At 61.0% G+C, this 18479-nt stretch overlaps 1 protein-coding gene across 1 annotated transcript; it reads left to right on the forward strand.

The window, feature by feature from the left end:
• Positions 1 to 14368: 14368 nt before the first annotated feature.
• NKX2-3 (NK2 homeobox 3) lies at positions 14369 to 16897 on the forward strand. Its single transcript, XM_054832775.1, has 2 exons — positions 14369 to 15138; positions 15829 to 16897. Exons 1-2 carry the CDS (start codon positions 14796 to 14798, stop codon positions 16467 to 16469), a joined length of 984 nt encoding a protein of 327 aa, XP_054688750.1. The 5' UTR covers positions 14369 to 14795; the 3' UTR covers positions 16470 to 16897.
• The last annotated feature ends 1582 nt before the right edge of the window (positions 16898 to 18479 follow it).

Raw genomic sequence — 18479 nt, forward strand, 5'->3', positions numbered from 1 at the left:
CGAGCTGAGAGTCAGCACCAGCTCGCTGCTGCCAACTGCGGCTGCCGTCTGGCACGTGACAGAGAGGATGGAGTCACCCGGTCGTGGGTTTTGACTGAACCGAATGCCAAGTTGGATGTGTCAGCAAAGAAAGCAGGCTGTCCCTCTGGGTGGCAGGGGCTAAGGCAGGGCTCTGGTGCTGAGTGGGATTGGTTTGGGGTCCCAGGGGTGAGCAGATGGATGTAAGCTCGATGCTAGGACCACATCAGAATGCAGTCCTGGGCATCAGAGCAGGGAGCACAGCAGACGGGAGTTATGAAGCAGTGTCTTACGCAGCAGGGGATGGGATGCCAGCCCTGAGATACCGTGACTAGCCTGGTGCCTCAGTTTAAGAAGATGTAGATGGAGAGCTGTAGGTGTGATACCCCCACCTCCTCATTTTCACCATTTCCCATAGCATCCTTGCAGCCAGACTGGGGAGGTGTGGGCTGGAAAGTGGGCAACAAAATACAGGTTAAAAATTGAGTGCTGGCATAGCGAGGCAGTGGGATCTGCGTCTTCAGACATTTACAAAATTTGGTGGATCGAGGCCCGGCCAGCGGGCTGTACCGCCAGAGCTCGAGGCCAAAATTATTCTGTGAAATGAGAGAGGGTGCAGAAAACAGCCACAGAAAAGACAGAAGCGCAGGAGAACGCACCCCACAGTGACAGAATCAAGCTCAACCTGTTTTCTTCTTAAAAAAGCTTAAGAAATTTGACTGCTATGCACAAGTACTCTCATAGTAAGAAAATACCATGTGCTAAAGCATTTTTATTCCAGCCAAAAAAGGCAGAACAAGAATCAATGGCTGGAAATCAAAAGCCAGACAAACCTGCATAAGAAATATGACATACATTTTCTGAGCAATGCTGATTAGCCAGCAGATTAACCATCAGTGATTAAGTAAGACCAAACCATGAACTCCCTCGCTCCTCCAGACCAGATGCTTTTGTGCATTAGCAAAACCCCAAGTTATGTGGATCTAGAAAGAGTAAAAAGACAAGGCAGTCGGGGAGATCAGCATAGGTGATCTAATAACTAACTACGATGTTAAACATCGTGAGTATAAATACATCGTGTTACTAATATGCATAGAAAAATTCCCATTGCACGACCTCAGCATAAACACCGAACAGTTGACATCTGCAAACCCACAGATGGAGGGGGATGACAGTTGCTAGTCCTGTTTTAGGAAAAGAAAAACACCCAGCCCACGAACGACCCGCAGGGGCCCTGCGATGGGAGTGAAACCACGAGCAAGACATGAGTTTGCAACACCAGGAGTCTGTCACCAGGCAAAGTCATGAGTGAGATGGGGGTCTGCCCCGGGATGCTCTTGGATCCCAAGTATAGGCATACAGACCAATGGGTGGGGAAGAGAAGGTCTCTCCATGCATTGCTTGCGGGGGGGCACACAAGACATATGACCATTCCAAGAAAAGGAGGACCACAGGGATGTACAGAAATGAGGAAAAAATGGACAGGAAAAAAAAATGCTTAGGAGAGAATAACAAAAAAAAGCTGATGGAGATGATGGAAACGTGGATGACATCCACAGCTGAAGCAAAACACACCTGGCAAGGACCAGTCCCGAATAGACTGGCTAGAGGCAAAATGATCTTCTCTCTTTTTAGTATCCATATTCACAGAATTATAAAAAATAAGCCTGGAAGGCCCTTGAAAGGTCACCTAGCCTGTCTGCCTGCCCCCAAACAAGGCAAACTCTTCCTGGTGGAGCTTTTGTCTAAACTCTTCCTAAAATAAGCCTCTAATGGTGAAGACAGCTCCCAAGAAAAACAAGTTTTAATTTCCTTTACCACAGTCATTGCAGGGTGAGCTGATGACTTCTTCTTCTACCCACCCTGAAAACAAGGAATAGCCCATTATCTCGCGCTTTGTAGCAGGGCTTTATGCATTTAAAGACTTTTATCTTATTTCCCCACAGTCTCTACGTCTTGATACTAAGCTACCCTGGTCCTTCAGCCTTCTCCAGTATGTCATGTTTTCTGAATTTCTGATCTCGTTCTTCCCTGGGCCTTCTCCAAGAACCGCAGCTTGAAACACTGAGCCCCAAGTGGGATTCAGCGCTCAGGCTAACACTTTGTAAGTGCAGCAGGATGACATCAGGTGTCTTACAAACACCTTGTTTATACGTCCCAGCCTGATTTCACTCTTCTCACTTGGGATGCTGCTGGCTCATGCTCCCTGCAGGACCCACTGTCACCTCCAGCTACTTTCCCACTGAGCAGCCTTGCTCATTCCCCAGCTGCTGCTTGTGATGTTGATTTTCCCCAGCTCATATTTGTTCTTATATTTGTTCTTACCGACAGTTTTATTTCAGATTTCCCCAGTTTCTCAAGAAAAGCACTCTTGCAGGCCCTACCAGACTGCTGCTGCAGGTAAAAGTCACTGATGAAAGCACTGACTAGCCCTAGACCCAGACCAGACCCTCTCTGAGGGCTGAGCACTGGTAACCGCCCTTTCAATACAGTTTTCCAGTCAACCGTGCTCTCATGTAGCCACACGTTCACCTAGACCATGTTTCTCCATTGCTCACAAGAATTTCATGTGGAAATGGAACTAAGCTCCTGTGAAAGTCGAGACTTAGCACATCTTGTTTTTCCTGTGTCAGCCAGCATAGATATCCTCAAGTAGAAGAAAATTCTGTTGGTTTGGCTCTTAGCTGATGGCCAAAGCTGTCACTTACCGCCTCGTTATCTCTACTCGTGTGTTGTGTCCCTTAATGATGTATTTGCCTGTCTTCAATCTGTTTGTGCCAATGGCCCATTTTTCCTTCAGTTCTGCACCCCTGGTCTTGAGTAAAGCTCAGGAACTTGAAAGCCACAGAGGTTCATTTGGGAAAAAAAAAAAAAAGGGGACAGGGGAAACTGCTCAACAGCAACTAAATCCTCGGAACTCACATGTTTATCCAAATTCATCTGAACCTTCTGGGGACAGTGACTTTTTAGGGTAAAATAAAAACAAGTTCAAGTGAGTTTTCCATCCCTGAGACAGTATGGTGATTCCAGCCAATCTGAAACAATTTTCCAAGAAGATTTCCTGCAACCTCACAGTGATTAAAGGAAATAACATTGTGAATAAAGGGACATTCTTCAAAGTCAATGAAGGAGCCACAAACTGTACATTCTCACAGAGGGCCGGAAAGCGCCGGTGCGAGGTGGATTTTGCAGCATATGGCCCCCCAGAAGGAAGAGGGTGGGATGCCGGCTCCATCCCTCTTCCCCGGGCAGGGGTTGTGACCGGGCTTCTCCCGGAGCAGGCGGTGAGGGAAGAGGGCCCCCAGGCTCCCCGTGTTTGGGGGCAAAGACTTGGCCCCGCGGGCTCTGACCCCCTGGCTCTGGGATAGCGTACGCTGGATTCAGGGTCGGGGCAAGGAGCTCAGCGTCTCCCTGCAAGCATGATGCAAGACCCCATTGACCCTCTTAAAAACCAGGGTGACCCGGAAAGAGCAGCATCCCACTGCGTCGGCTTCACACCGCAGCCTCCTTCCTAGGAACCTCCCGGCGCCTCGCTTTGTCTGAATCAAACCCCCAGCACGTTTGCCCAGCCGGGCTCGAGATTGACACGGAAATGTGAACGGGCCCGAAAAGCCACTTCGGCAGAGGCGAAAGCACCGTGCCGCACCGCTGGGCAAGCAGGGTCCTGCCCACTGCAGCCTCAGCCCGCAGCAGCCCCTCTGGCTGGGGGTACCCTGGGACCGGGACCGGTGAGGGAGGGATGAGTGTGCACAGAAAGCGGATGGGCCAAGGGGACTTTTAAAAACCCGCCGCCTTAGCTAAAACAAAGAGAAGGGAGTAATGAGGAGGCGAGGAGAGCTGGGGAGAAAGGCGAGAGGGGCTGCCTGGAAGCCCAAACACACATGCTTCAGTTGATGCTGCGTAATAAGGGAATTAGCTAATGAGCTTACTGCGGCACATGGACAAGTCCTTTAGAAATATCATGGCCACCTGGGGAGGCTCGCAGAGGAGCCGGGCGGCCCTAATCTGCAGAGCTGGAAAGATGAGCCCCCCCCCCTCGTCCCCCAGGACCAGCCCCACTTCCCCCCCGGGCAGAGCATGTCCGGCGGTGCCACGAGGGGCTGATGCAAATCCAGCAAGAACTGGTCATGGAAACGGTAATAAACAGTGTTTTGAAAAAACAGCAGCCCACGCTCACGGCTGATCTCAGCGGGCTGCAGCTCGGCAGCCCCACGACACCCATGCAGAGGGGCTGGGGCTGCTCGGGGACCAGCGCGGTCCAACTCCCCCTGGCCAGGCAGCGCTGCTCCGGGTTGCTGGAGCATGGATTGCCTTCCCTCGCACCGGCAGCTGTGACGGATATGTCAGACAAAACCAAATAACTCCAAAATATGGATTGTTTTGTTTTGAAAGTCATTCAATACAGCTGTATAAAATCTGAGCTGAATGCAAATTCAGATGTAAGTGCGTGTGAACGTGCTAATTTGAACCAAAAGCGGGTGAGAGAACCTAATGTTAAAAGTCACTTAGAACAATGCAAACATTAAATATACAAATACTCATCAAATACTTATTTAGAAAGTGGCTTTTAGACAGTGATCAGGCTAAGCTGAAAAAAAAATATTTGCTGATTAATATTGAACTCATTGAGGAATTTGTGCATGTGGCAGTATTTGCACGAATTAGAGCAGGGGAAGCATGAACAACACTGAAGACAGAACACTCCTCCGAAGAAAAAAGGCAAAAGCAAAAACTTGAGCCAAAAATGAGGCTCCACTGGAAAGAAAAAAATTACTCCCACAGCAGTGAGGACAGGACTGAACCCAGATATTTGCTGGAAAGGTGGAAATTGATGAATTTTATTATTATTTTGAGGTAGAATTATTATTATTAACAATGTGAAAAATAAATTATAAAACTTATTCATTATAAAAATTACTGAAAATTTTCTTATCACAAATTAATTAGCTTGAAAACTATTCTATGGAAATTATTTTCATTTCACTTTTCAATGGAATATTTTGAAACAATTTTTTTATTTCAGTTTCCTAAACCAGAAAGCTGTTTGAAGTTTGGAAACGCTGTGGTTTTAAGTTTTCCTTATCCTCATTTTCTCCCTTGCCCCAAAGCTGCTTGAAGACCACCTGACATTCGTGCTAGTTTTCCTCCTCTCTTTTCTCATCTTTTCTTCCCTACGCTGACGCTTTTCAAAGATTTGGCACTCTTGTAAAAAAAAAAAAAGAAAAACCCTAAGTGCAATATCAATTGCTCAGCTATTGGAAGGGTTGGAAGAATAAAATGAATAGAAGAAAGAGGAAAATATTTTCAACTTTTCAATAATTTTTCAGCTGTAGTAGAAGCAATTTATGTCTACCTAGAAAATGGTGGGACTTACAGCCAAATGAGAGTGGGTATTTTCCTTTTTCTTTTTTTTTTTTGGTGAAGATTGTTTCTGAAGTGCTTAAATTTAATTTAATTTAAATCCCGATTAGCTGGGATGATTAAGGCCCAGAGGACACAAGGGCAGGGCAGAGCACCGGGAGCAGCAGCAGGGGTGAGGGAGCGGCGGTGCCCCAGCCCACCTGGGGGGCTCAGCTCCCGCGCTGCCGGGCATGGAGTGGAAACCCCCGTCTGCAGCACCGGGAGCTGCCGCTTCTCCCGCGGCCAGACCCTCCGGCTGGGTCTGCAAGGCTCAGAGGTGACACGAGGCACGAGGACCACCCCGCAGCTGTGGCAGCAGTGGGTGTGCGGGGCTGCAGAGCCCCTCGCCCTGCAGGAGAGAAGATGCTGGCACCAGGCATAAGGACCTTGCACACCTGCAGCGCGGCTAAAGGGAGGAAAACCGCTATGGCTGGCGTTTGGGAAGGAGAGTGAGATTTCCCCCACCTTTCCAGCTGGTCACCTCTGTCCCAGCTCTGAGCCCAGGCACCACGAGTGCCATGAGTGATGCAGCGGGTCCCCAGCCCATGCAGGGACCGAGGCTATGAGCATCGCCCAGTGAGGCGCGCGCAGACGGGGGCTGCCAACTCAGCCCCTCACTCCATCTGCACCAGGGTTCTTCCCCGGCTCCCCACACCTCCGAGTGTCCGCTGCGGGACAGAGCACGGACCCACGCCAAGGCGGGGGGACTGTCACTCTGCAGCAATGAAACAATAGTCAGCGACGATTATTTATTTTCCAAATAAATCAGCGGGTCCTGCAAGAGAAGGGCTGGAAAACGGCGAGTTTAGATTAGACCCTCCCCAAACCCCGGCTGGGCCTTGAGCCGCTGTCAGGGCTGCAGAGAAACAGCAGCGAACTCTCACGCAAATGGCCTATAAAAAAGGCCCCTGTCAAAGGCACCTTGACCTGGAGGCTCGCTTTGGTGCTGGGCTCCCCAGCGGCCCTCCCCTCCCAGGGCTGCGCTCTCCTCGCATGATGTATTTCCCCTGCCTTTTTTAGAGCTGCATTATGTTAGCTCCAGGAAACAGCCTCTTCCTTCTTATAAACACAGCCCTGGGTTACTGACCAGCGGCCCTGCCACTCCACAGCCACTCTCTGTCCATCCATCACACCTCGCTGTCACCCTGGCAACATATCTCTTGGACCGGTCCGGCTCCAGAGATGGGAGAGGCGGGGGGGGAGGAGAGCGGGGGGGGTCACATACACAGAGCACAATTCCAGCCTGCTGACTAATTCCCTGGAAACCCTGGGGCTGCACAATGAGAAAGCCTTTCCGAGGGTTTCTCGAGCGTTACTGGAAGGTCAGGCGAAGGTCAGCGCAAGGACACGGCTCCTACTTTCCCCGCCGTCAGCAAGGGCGGGTGCGCAGGGCGGACGTGGGGGTACCGTGGGTGCGCGGCGGGAGGGATGTTTGGAGAAGGGCGCCTGGGCCCCGGCGGCCCCGTGATGCGGCACGGTGCCCGCTCGCCACTGCCGGGTGCGGGGGACGTGCCTGGGATGGGGCCGGCGGGGTGTCCCGGCAGCCAGACAGGCGTCGGCGCTTCCAGCGGCACGGGGCACGGCCGGCAGCGTGGCCTCTTGCCTCCCCGGGAAAGGGGAGGATGAGGAAGGGAAGAGCTGCCTTGGCCCCGTGCTAACTACCGGACTGCCTTCACCACAGCCCCAGTGCTCTGGGACTGTTGGCCTGACACGACACCATTGCATGGGTCAGTCCCAGTGGAGAATGGGTCCTGGAGAAAGGCACCAGGATGGGTCCTGGGGAGAGCATCCCAGCCATGCTGGGCTGCCCACAGCCTCCAGTGCGCTGGGACATCAGTGGCACAGGGACAAGCCAGGAGCCGCATCAAGAGACTCAGGTTGCCCTGTCACTGCTGGCACAGGGACGCATTTTGGGTGAGCCTTGGGCCCATTCAGCCTTTTGCTTGTGTGGCTGAAGTACAGCAACCATGGCAAGAGGGGTCCAGCCGTGCCGTGCTCCCGAAACAGCGCCCTCGCCCATCCCCACCTGCTTGTCCTTCCTTAAGCCGTTGTCTCCAAGAGGAAATGCCATTTAAAGGCAGGTATTTCAAAAGAAATGGGAGATCTCTGCGCTCTGAACAACACAGCGCCTCACTTCTGCCCATTCCTGGTGTAAAGCTGGGAGTCAGGTTTACATGGGGATAAAAAAAAAAAAAAGGCAAAGCTTTTAAGGACAGATCTTCACAAACCCAAACCAAAGCCCCATGAGGGCAAATCCTTTCTAATCCATGCTCTTCCTTAGAGGTGTAAGTGGAGTGGAAGGGTGGAGGAGGGGGATTTAAATCTGGAAAACTGAGTTCCCCATCCCTTTGGTCTGGCAGAGAGCCCACCGATAGACTAAAAACAAGTCTGCAGAGAAGCCCGTGTGGGATAATCCAGCTTTGGCCCTTGAAGGGACAAGAACAATTAGGAGTCCTCTCTCAAGTCTCCACTCCAAGATAGAAAAACAGTTTATAATTTCGTCCAGAGTTGTTGTTAGAAAGTTCTGAATCATCAGGATACACTAACAATTTCTGTGCAGTAATTACAAGGAGAATTCATTAGGCGGACTCAGAGATAAACTATTAACAGAAGCTTTCAAATCTCCCACCTGCCCGCCTGCGTGCGGGACCCAGGGGCTGCTCTATTTATACAGCGGCCGTCGGTGAGGAGCTGTCGCAGGAGGGAGCAACACGAGCAGCCATGGTAAAATATGAAAAGTATTTTAAAGGAAAACGAAAGAATGGGTGTTTATTAGAAGTGCGTAGTCCTACTGCACGCTCCACCATTAACCTTTCCAGGCGTGGTAGCCAGCCAGGGAGCTGTTTGCCTTTGCTGCCCCTGAACATGCCACAGTCCCCACCCACAGCAACCGTTCCACTTCCAGAGAAAAACCCGCCACAGCGTCGGAAGCTGGCCCGTGGTGGCCTCTGGAAGCAGCGTGCTAAATGCCTTTCGGCTGAGCCTGCCAGGCTCTTCTCCTGTATTTACCCAGCGGAGACAGAAAGGATGAGGTTCCCCAGCCCCTGTCTTCCTCCCTAGCCCCCAGCTGCAGGTTGTTGCAAGGCAGGGGGATATTTGTGCACAACCCTGCTGAGCTGGCCGGCGGTGAGTTACGGCTGAGAAGATGAAGCCGGGCAGCAGCCCCTGGCTGTGGGTGCCCCTCGGAGCCTGTGGCAGCCCCTATAGATGAATGCCAGCAGAGCCAAGCGAGTGCCACCACGGAGAGGCAATTGCCCGTGCACTGCCCCACGCCTGCGCTCAGGCAAGGTTGCAGCATAGTTTTTGCCAAAGCTTGTTTCTGCATCCCTTCTCAGTCCAATTACCCCAAAACCACCCTGGAAAACCTGCAGCTGTGTGCCATTTTTGGCACAGATTTGCTGCCTCCAGGGGTAGCCATGCCCAGGACGGCCTCATCTACATGGGAACAAGCCCTGCTTGCAGCCAGAGTGATCTTGATTAAGCAGGGAGGGAAGTGGGGACTGGCTGCCAGGCAGATGCCCTAAACAAGAGGAACTTATCAGCTCTGTTTCCAAGACGAGACATGTGTCACCACCTTGCAGAGATCCAGCCCGGCCGCTCACTCTTCACCAGCATGCCTGTACAGAAGCACGACGGCTTCTCTCTCCCCAAAGGACGCTGCAGAAATAGCCACTGAATAACTTGTGAAATTTCTTCTAGAAAAGGCTTTGCTCAGGCTAAGAAAAGCGTTGCACCCAGAATGCTTCGGGGGAAGATGCTGGACAGGAACGGGAGCCAGCGTGCAGCTGCGCTCCCAGCCCTGGGTGTTTGTCAGCGGGCCGGCCCCAGCGGCAGCGCAGGGAGGTCCCCAAGCCCAGAGGAACACCAAGTGCTGCGGACAGCAAGGAACCGCTCTGCCAGCACACACGCAGCAAAGCCCGACATGGCTAATCCCTCCTGTTTATTATGTAATAAAACGCTTTCCAGACCTGTTAAAATTTAATGGGTTTAATCTTAATTGTTCCATTTTCTACAGCACATACAAACACAGAGCCTGACCCTGCCACTCTCGTGTGAACCGTCCCGCAGGCTGCGGTGGGAGCAGGATGAAACCTGCTGACCTCAGCAGGATTACGTGCATGAATCAGACCTGCAGGCCTGGGCTCGGAGCTGAAATCCAGTGCCGGGCAGGCCGCCAGCGCAAGGCCCAGGGTCCACTTAGGCTCCACTTAAGCCCTATGGGATGCAAGTGGTACGCAGGCCTGCGGATGCAAGCGGTGAGCAAGCCTCGTGCTTGGCCTCTGCTAAGGGATGAATTTCAGCCCTGCTTCTTAACCTCATGGACTCAAACATGCCGCAACAGCTTCTGAGGCATGGAGCAAAGGCGCTCCCAGAAAGGCTGTGGGTTTTGCTCTAGTAAGGGGGTAGTGTACGTGTGTCTGAGGCAGTGTTCTCCAGCAGAAGCCTCAACACGGGACCTTCTCATCGCACGAGCAGTAAACTGTGATTTATGACAGCTTCTCCTCCAGAGGAAGAGGTGTTTTGCTACCCTCCGCACGTCCACGGCCTCAGGGTTGTGTTGTGCAGCAGGGTGGCTTTGTGAAGCCTGGATATCCTTTGTGCATGAGAGACGCCAAATAAAAGCAGGCGGGAGGGGGTCCTTGGCACTGACATTTCCTATCCTGCATTGCCTCAGATGTACGATGACCTTTTACCTGCTCCTGTGCTTTGGCTCTCATGGAGTTCAACGCATCAGCCTCAGTTCCAGAGGTCCATCAGGCACTGAAATCAAGGGCAGCCTTCCCTTTGGTGTCCAAACCTACTGAGCTCCCCTTGCTGCAATGACTAGCACCCTTGCATGCGCTGCTCCTGTCCCCCACAGTGCTGACCACTGAATGTTGCACAGAGCTAATGGTACCCCCCAAATCAAGCTCCCACCCTGGAAATGCATGCGTTTCTCAGGACACTAAGGAGTCTGAGTCTAACCCTCAGAAAACACATTTCTCATCGAGGCTTTGCTTTAGGACGTATTTCCAAACCCTTTATCCCTGTACTGTGAAGAAGAACCGTGAATCAAAAGTAAATCAGCCAATGCCAGTGGAGCAAGAAAATACTGAAGAAAAGCAAATATTTGCAGTGACATATTTCTCAAGAAAGTGGGCATTATGCGGGTGGTTCTTGGCAAAGCCAAGCCAGGGGGGTTCCAGGACCCTGAGAGGTGTAGGCAGGTGTCAACTGTCAGACCCGAGTGGGCAGGATGGTGCCGGCACTGCCCGGACAGGGCTGGGACGGGGCAGTGGGAGATGAAGACAGCACGTTGCTGGCTGAGTGCGCAGCATCCCTTGCCTGGACCTGGCTCCTCCGCCTGCAGGAGCCCTCTGCTCTCCTGAGGAAGACAGATAACGATTCGTTTCAAAAAGTTGTGAAAAAGAGTCATTCCCGGGCAAGCGGCGGGGCTGGGCTAAAAGCCGTCCTTTACCCCGGGAGATGGGGCGGGCCGGGGCCGTGCCCGGGATGGGAGCTGCAGACGGGGCCGCTCCGTGCCCGCTCCCCCCTGGAGCTCCCCGGGATGTGCCCGCTGCGCACCGTGCGGGGCGTCCCCGCGGCCGAGGCTTCGCAGGCGGAGCGCCGTGCTGTGCCGGACCGGGCTTCGCGGTGGGCGCCGGGCGGGCCCGCTGCCGGCAGGTGTCCGCGCCGTACGAGGCCGGTGCGTGCCGGGCCGGGCGCGTCCCCACCGGCGGCCCCGGCGGCGGGTCGCTGCCCCGGGACCCGCGTCGCGTCGCCGGCCCCGCCGTGCGGGGGCGTCCCCGGCGCGCTGCGGTTCTCACATAAATCAGGGCCGAGCCCCTGGGAAAGGGCCATCCTTCACCGGGCGCTGCTGACAGAGAACGAGAAACAGACGGGCCCTGAGATAAACCACGGCGCGCAGCGTTTACACAAGGGCAGGCTCTGTGTAAATAGAGCCGGGCGCGGGGGGCAGCTCCCGGCGGCGCGGGTCCGCATCGGCCCCGGCCCGCGGGACTCCGGGCTGCCCGGGGCGGCGGGCAGGTGGGTGCCGCCCGCCCAGGGCCTCCCGCAGCCACGCCGGGGCCGCCGCCGCCGCCGTCCTTCGTTGGGCTCCCCCGAGCACCGGGGCTGGAGACAGGGTCGGATTAGCGTGTTTGTTTGTTTACGGCCATTAGCGCGGGGCCGGCTCCAGCACTCGGCACCCGCGAGAGTAATGGAGCAATTAGCAGCCCCGGGGCTGATAGCATCGCCCAGAGCGAGGCCCCCGGCCGCGGTTGCCTGCTACCGGGCTGCCTGCGCCCGGGGCCCCGGCGAAAGGGGGGGGGGCTGCCCGCCAGCCGCGATGAGCACGGCCGCTGTAGGGCTTCTACCCCCCCTCCCTGGGCCGCGGGGGGGGGGCTCTTGGCTCCGCTGCAGCATCCGCACGGCGAGCTCCATCCATTACAATAATCCCCTGTCTAAACAGAGCGCAGGAGCGGCCGGGACAACAAGGCCCCGCTGTAAACAGAGCTCAGGGGACGCCGCTAATGATATAAATAAAATAACCATTAATAGCCCGGTGACCCCAGCCCAGCCGGCTTGGGAAAGCCCCGGAGCTGCATCCCGGGGCTGACACCCGCCGGCAGGTATCGGGGCTGCGCCCTGCCCTGGCTCCTGCACCCCCGCGCCACTCGCTCGGGCCCGGCCGTGCCCCTCGGCCGGGCCCGAGCATCACCCCACTTCCTCGGCTTCCCCAGCTAGGAATCACCGCTGGTGTCCCACCGAAGCGGGCCTGATCCGGCTCCACCAAAAGGGGGGATGCTGGCAGGTCGGGAAGGTGCGGGCTCGCTTGCAGCACCGGGAGCACCGGCAGGGAACGAGGCGGCCGCGGGAAAGGCCGGGATAACACAGAGGTTCTCCCCACGCGTGTAGGGGCCCGGTCGCGGCTTGCTCCCTTCGCGGGGTGTGGGTTGCCCGAGCACTTTCTGGGGACGACGACGGCACGATTGAGCGGGTCCCGGAGGGAGAACAGCTCCCACCACTGGAGAGGCGTCCCGGGGCGCCGGTTCTGCCCGGTTCGGGCCCTCCGTGTCCGCAGGCCGCGCCTGGTGCTCGGCCCGTCCGGGATGCCGCTGCGGGCGGGAGCGCGATGGCGCCAGGCGAACCAGACCCCACCGGGCCCGGGGACGGGCATTCGGCACGGCGGCTGCTGCTCCCGCCGACGGCCGGGCAGGCGGACACCGGGCTGTGGCCCGCAGCCCTCATTGCCGCCGCCACCGAGGGCACCGGCCCCTACCGCTGCTCTCCCCGTCGCGGAGATCGGCAGCCGCGGGGTCCCGGGAACGCGTCCCGAAGGAGAGCCCCGGCCGCCCGCCGCGCTGCCGCCGGGCCTCCGCGCCTGCACCTCCCCGTGATCGAAGCCCTGCGGCGGGCGGGATCGGGCCGCGCCGGGCCGGCGGTGGATGCGTAACACCGATAAGGCGCTAATTGTTATCGGGACCGCGGCAGCGAGGCAGCGCCGGGCTCCTCCGCGCACCGGTGGCACGGGGCAGAGCCGGGCCCCAATCAGGCCTGGTACAGAGAGCTCCTTTCCCGGTCCACCGTCCGGACCGGGCGGCCCCAGGACGGGAGGAAGGCGGACGGCACCGGGAGCGGGTGGGGAGCGGCGAGGAGAGACCGATCCGCCGCGATTTATGGCGAGGGGTTTGAAGCGGCGCGGTGGGAATGATCCGGCGCGCCGGGAGAACGGGAACCGGCCCCGCCGCGGGACTGGGAGCGCCCGAGCTGCGGCGAAGTGCGCGGGGCCCGGGCTCCCGTCCCCGGCTGCGCCGCCGGTAAATGGTTTTCTCCGGGGCGTGCCGAGCGGTGGGAGCCGAAGAACGGAGGCATCGACAGAGCCGGTAAACGGCGGAACCTCCGGACAGTAACGACCCGAGAGAAGAGCCCGGGAAGGCCCCGCGAAGCCCCGGCACCGGGACACTCACCTGCCCGGCGTGCGCGCCCGGGTCCCCTGGCCTCGCCTCGGCGCCGATCCGAGCCCTGCGGGGCGGCAGGATTTTAATCACAACGAAATGTCTCGCCTGGGACCCCCCACCCCGCCTTCGGAGCGCCCGCTCCCCGCGCCGCGGCGGCGCTGAGCCCTTGGAGGGGCCCGGGGGCCGCGGGTCGCCGCCGCGGGGCCGCGGCACCCCCCGCCGCACCGCACCAGGGTGCTCGGCCCGGTGCTCGGCGCAGCCCCAGATCCGGGGGACTCGTGGTGCGGAGGGGGCTCGGCAGGTTCGCTAGGTGCGTTACCCGCCGGCACGGCGGCGCGGCGGCTCCGTGGACCCGCTCGCCGCTCGTTACCAGCGGGAGAAACGAAACGAAACGAAAGAAAACGAAAGAAAACGAAATGAAACACCAAAGGGCGCGGGGTAGCGCTCCCCGCTCCGGCCCTGCGCCGCCGTGGCCCCGAGATGCCCACTCAATCCGGCCCGGCCCGGCTGGGCCTGGCGGTCGCGGGGCTGCGGGGCCCGATCCGACAGCGGCGGCGGAGCGCGTCTTCCCCCGGGCGAGCACGCTGCGCACCGGCTGCGGCGAGCCGGGGCGGGCGGCAGATAGGCCCGTCGCGGGGGCATCTGAGAGGGCACCGGCGGAGGCACCGGGGGTGCCAGGGGATGCGGAGCGGGTCGGCTACGTGTACGTCGCACGGCTATGGTCCGCCCGGGAGGAGTGCGGGGCGGCGGCGGAGGCGAACCTCCCCTCCCCGCCGCGTCCAGCGCGGCGGGAGGCACTTGCGGGCCGGGCGGCCGGCGGGTGGCCGTGCTGGCGGGTCGGGGAGGGCGGGCCGGCGGGGCCGCACGTGTTCGTCTCTCCCGGGGCCGGTCCGCGCCGTGTGCGGGCAGGGGCCAGCGGGGCGCGCCGGGGCGGGGGTCCCTACCTACCTACACGTGCTTAGCACTGGGAGGCGCGGCGACGGCGGCCGCGGCTCTCTGCGGGGACCCCGACCCCGGCGCACCGTTCCCGGGCCCGCCGGGCGGGTGCCGGACCGGCGGGGCGCTCGGCGGGGAAGCGGCCTCCCCGAGCGCAGCCTTAATACATTGCTATTTCTGGCCGGGCGGCCGGAGCCGGGCAGGGGGCCGGCTCTGCCTCCCCCTCCCTCCAATGGCGAGGCCGCCCCCGGCCCCTCCTCGCCGTGACGTGCCGGCCCGGGGCAGAGGAGGCTCCCGAGCCCTTGGCTGTCCCTGCAGAAGCTGTAACAAAACGCAGACCCCCAGCGCCGGGCTAATGGAGGCAACTTAGACAGGAGCAGGCGCGGCCCCTCGTCTCTCGGCGCTGCCTGCTCCCCCCGCACCGGGCGCGGCGCTCCCCGCCGAGCCGCCGCCCGAGCGCCGCCGGGCCTGCGGGACTGCCTGGCCGCTTGCGCTGCCCCGATGATGTTACCGAGCCCCGTCACCTCCACTCCCTTCTCTGTCAAAGACATCCTCAACCTGGAGCAGCAGCAGGACCCGCACTATGGGGCCCAGCTCCCGCACCACCTGGAGCACCACTTCCACCCCGCCGCCTGCCTGCTGGCGGCCGCCGACGGCGCCCGCTTCTCCGACGGCGAGGAGGAAGAGGAGGAGGAGAAGCTGTCCTACCTGAGCCCCATGGGAGCGCCCGGCAGCCAGACGGACGCGCGGATCTCCGCCGACAACTACGTGCACGCAGTGCTGCGCGGCTCCTGCGCGGCCCCCGGCTCGGGAGAGGAGCTGGACCCCGCGGCCCGCGACCCAAGTGAGTATCGGCCCCGCCGCGCTCCCCCGCACCACCCCGCCGGAACGGGCCTGCGCTCGCTCCCCGCGGTGCGTTCCCAGCCCGCTGGGCATCGCCCCGCGAAGACCCGGTCCCGGCGCCGCAGTCCGGTCCCCACCGCCGCGTCCCCTGGGCATGTCGAGCCGGGACTGGCACGTCTTTGGGGCTGCCACCGCCCTCCTCCGCGCCCCTCTCGCTGCCTCCGCGAGAAGCGCCTCCGCAGGGCCCCGATCCGGAGCTGCCGGATCAGGCCCGCGCTCCGCAATTTCGGTAGCGGAGACGGAGGAACGGGGCGGGTTAGGCCCAACCCGCGCCCGCTGCGGCGGGGCCCTCCGGGAGCGAGGCGGCGGAGCAGGTGCCCGGCGCCGTGCGCGACGCGGCCCGGGGCTCGGCCCCGCGGTGCTGCAGCAGTAACCCCGCCGCCGGCCCGGAGGCGCAGGGACGCGCCCGGCCCCGCCGCCCGAACCGGCCCCTCGCAAACACAGGCGGTGCTGGAGGCGTCCGGCCCCGGCGCTGCCTCCCCGCCCGCACCGCGGTTCCCCGACGGGCGCGCAGCGGCGCGGGGCCGGCCGGGACGCGGCGCGGGGCTCTCGCCCGCCGGTGGGGCCCGTCGGGAGCAGCGAGCGCCCGGCGTCGGGGAGGTGCAGCCGTGACCTGTGCTTCCCCGTGCAGAGAGCTGCGTCCTGAAGAAGCCGCTGGATGCGGCGGAGAAGGCGGAGGAGGCGGAGAGGCCGAAGCAGCGGAGCCGGAGGAAGCCGCGCGTCCTCTTCTCCCAGGCGCAGGTCTTCGAGCTGGAGCGGCGGTTCAAGCAGCAGCGTTACCTGTCGGCGCCCGAGCGGGAGCACCTGGCCAGCAGCCTCAAGCTCACCTCCACGCAGGTGAAGATCTGGTTCCAGAACCGGCGCTACAAGTGCAAGCGGCAGCGGCAGGACAAGTCGCTGGAGCTGGGCGGCCCCACGGCCCCGCCACCGCCGCGCAGGGTGGCCGTGCCTGTGCTGGTCCGCGACGGCAAGCCATGCCTCGGCGGGTCGCAGGGCTACAGCTCGGCGTACAACGGGCCCTACTCCTACAACGGCTTCCCCGCCTACGGCTACGGCAACGCCGCCTCCTACAACCCCGGCTACGGCTGCACCTACCCGGCGGGCACCGGCGGCGCCTCCATGCAAGCCGCCTGCAGCCCGGCGGCGGCCGCCGGCCCCTTCGTGAACGTGGGCGGCCTGGGGGGCTTCGGCGGCGGCGGCCAGCCGCTGCACCAGGCGGCGGCGGGGCCCTCCTGCAGCCAGGGCGCACTGCAGGGCATCCGGGCCTGGTAGCCCGCACGCACTGAGGGCCGGGAGCGGACCGGCAGGACGGCCCGGCGGCTCCGGGGCCCCGTTATCACCCGCGCTGCAGCCCGGCTGCGCGCCGCGCAATGCGCGCCCTGGACCGGAGGCGACGGTGGAGGGACGGCGCGGCGGGACCCCGGCGCTCCCGCGGGCCGCGGTGCGGGGCCGGCGGCGGGCGGAGCGGCGCGGCGCGGCAGGACGGGACCGCCCGAGCTCGCAGCGAAAGCGCCGCCGCCCCGCGGAGCCGCCGCGACGGCCGGGCGGGCCGGAGCCGATCGCGCCGCGCCAGCGGAGCAGCTTTGCTTGTAAAAAGCCGACGGCGGGGCCCGGGGGTGCCGCGGCCCCTCTATCTACTCTGTATCGGTTACTGCCAGCGCCAGCTCGCCGAGTCAGTCAATAAACCAGGTGCAATATCCGCCGCCCGCTCCTCCTTCGCCCAGCGCCCGGGGCCCGCCGGGGCCGGTGCCCGGCGGCGGGGCGGTCGCAGCGGCGTGCCCGCGGGGCAGGGCGGCCCGGCCGGCTTGTGAGCGTGCCAAGGGCGCTGAATGGGGCCGCGCAGCTCAGAGCCGGGCCCATTGTGGCCGCCGGGCCGGCGCTGAAAGGAGCCGCCGAGGAAGGTAGCGGGAATAGGCGCTTATTGGATTCGGGAACAAAAGGTGTGGCAGGGAGGCGAGGGACAAAGGGGCCCCGGCGCCGAGATTGACGGGCCGCTTTGCCCCCCACTGAGGCCCAGGCCCGGCGCTTTATGCGCGGGGGCTGCAGAAACGTGCTGGGTTTTGTTCCCCTTTCTGGGAGCGCAGGGGGAGAGGAGGGGGGTCCGCGGGCCGCTGATTAGGGCCGGCCGGGCCGGGCAGCCTGAATGCCGGGGCATTATTGCTACATGTTCAGCCATTTCCCTCGGCTGCAGGGGGAGGGGGCGGCCGAGGGCCCCGAGCCCCGCGGGACCGGCCGCGGGGTTGCCCCCCGCCCGCCCCGTCCCGGGCCGCCCCGTCCCGCCGCCGCCGCGGAGCTCTCGGGGCAGTCGCGGCCCCGCCGCCGCGGCCGTGCCTCCACCGTGCGAGTCCCGGCGAGCGCCGCGTCCGGAGCCGGGGCCGGAGCCGCGCCTGGCGGGGGTGGTGGGGGGGCGGACACCCGCGGAGCCCCGTCTGGCTCGGCCCGGGCGGCAGCGGAGACCGGAGGCGCGGGGAGCTCTCCCGCACGTCTCCCCGGCCGCGACGCTCGAGCTCCCGGAGATGTTTCCAGCGCAGCGTTCTCGGAGACGCCGGGACGGACACAACCCAGGGGCTCGGTATGCCTCCCCCCCCTCGTCCAGCGATGCCCACCGCGTCGTGTGATGGTCCCTCCGCCACGAGCAGAGGACCAGGTTTTGTAGCCTGCCATCGCAGAAGCAGCAGGTAACGACCGTTCATGCTGCTAAACCCGGTTTTACACTGCACGTTTCCACCGCACGAGCCGAATGAGCACCCTTGGGGTTTGCTGTTTGAAAGGAACCGGAGAAATTCTGGAGTACTGCGGGGACAGAGCAGGCAACCAGCAGACTGTGGGTCCCAGCCCTGCACGGCACCCCGCTGTCCTGCAAGCCACCCCGAGGCTGCAGGCTTCGCAGGGCCGGCGCTGGGAGAGGATGCGGCACGCCCAACCGATTGTTTGCTGGATGGCAGCAAGGTGTCGCGGGAGAGGAAGCCCAGGCCCCGCTCTTGGCTTTCGGAGATGAGTGGTTAAGGCCCTGTGGTCTCGTGGGTAGAAACAGGATAGCCAAGAACAAAGATAGGTAACGCTCTATCTTCGCAGCAGCAGTCAGGCTGGGGAGATTTGTCTCTGCCATAGGAAAGAGTTGCTCTTTCCTCCATGTTTTGCCAGACTGTTGTCTGCAAAAATACAGGAGACCCGTGTGAGTTCATGCCTCAGTGTGCAAACCAGAGGAGTCGTAAACACAAGCTCCTCCGAAATCAGGGTGTGTGAGAGGAGCTCCCAGCTTAGCACATCCCCTCCAAGTAC

The sequence above is a fragment of the Grus americana genome, chromosome 7 (assembly GCF_028858705.1).
Source record: "Grus americana isolate bGruAme1 chromosome 7, bGruAme1.mat, whole genome shotgun sequence".
Lineage (NCBI taxonomy): Eukaryota > Metazoa > Chordata > Aves > Gruiformes > Gruidae > Grus > Grus americana.

Bases quoted from the DNA above. Each gene is read 5' to 3' on its own strand.
- NKX2-3 (XM_054832775.1), top strand. From the start codon at position 14,796: ATGATGTTACCGAGCCCCGTCACCTCCACTCCCTTCTCTGTCAAAGAC. The intron at 15,139-15,828 runs GTGAGTATCGGC...TTCCCCGTGCAG, and splicing joins CCCCGCGGCCCGCGACCCAA to AGAGCTGCGTCCTGAAGAAG.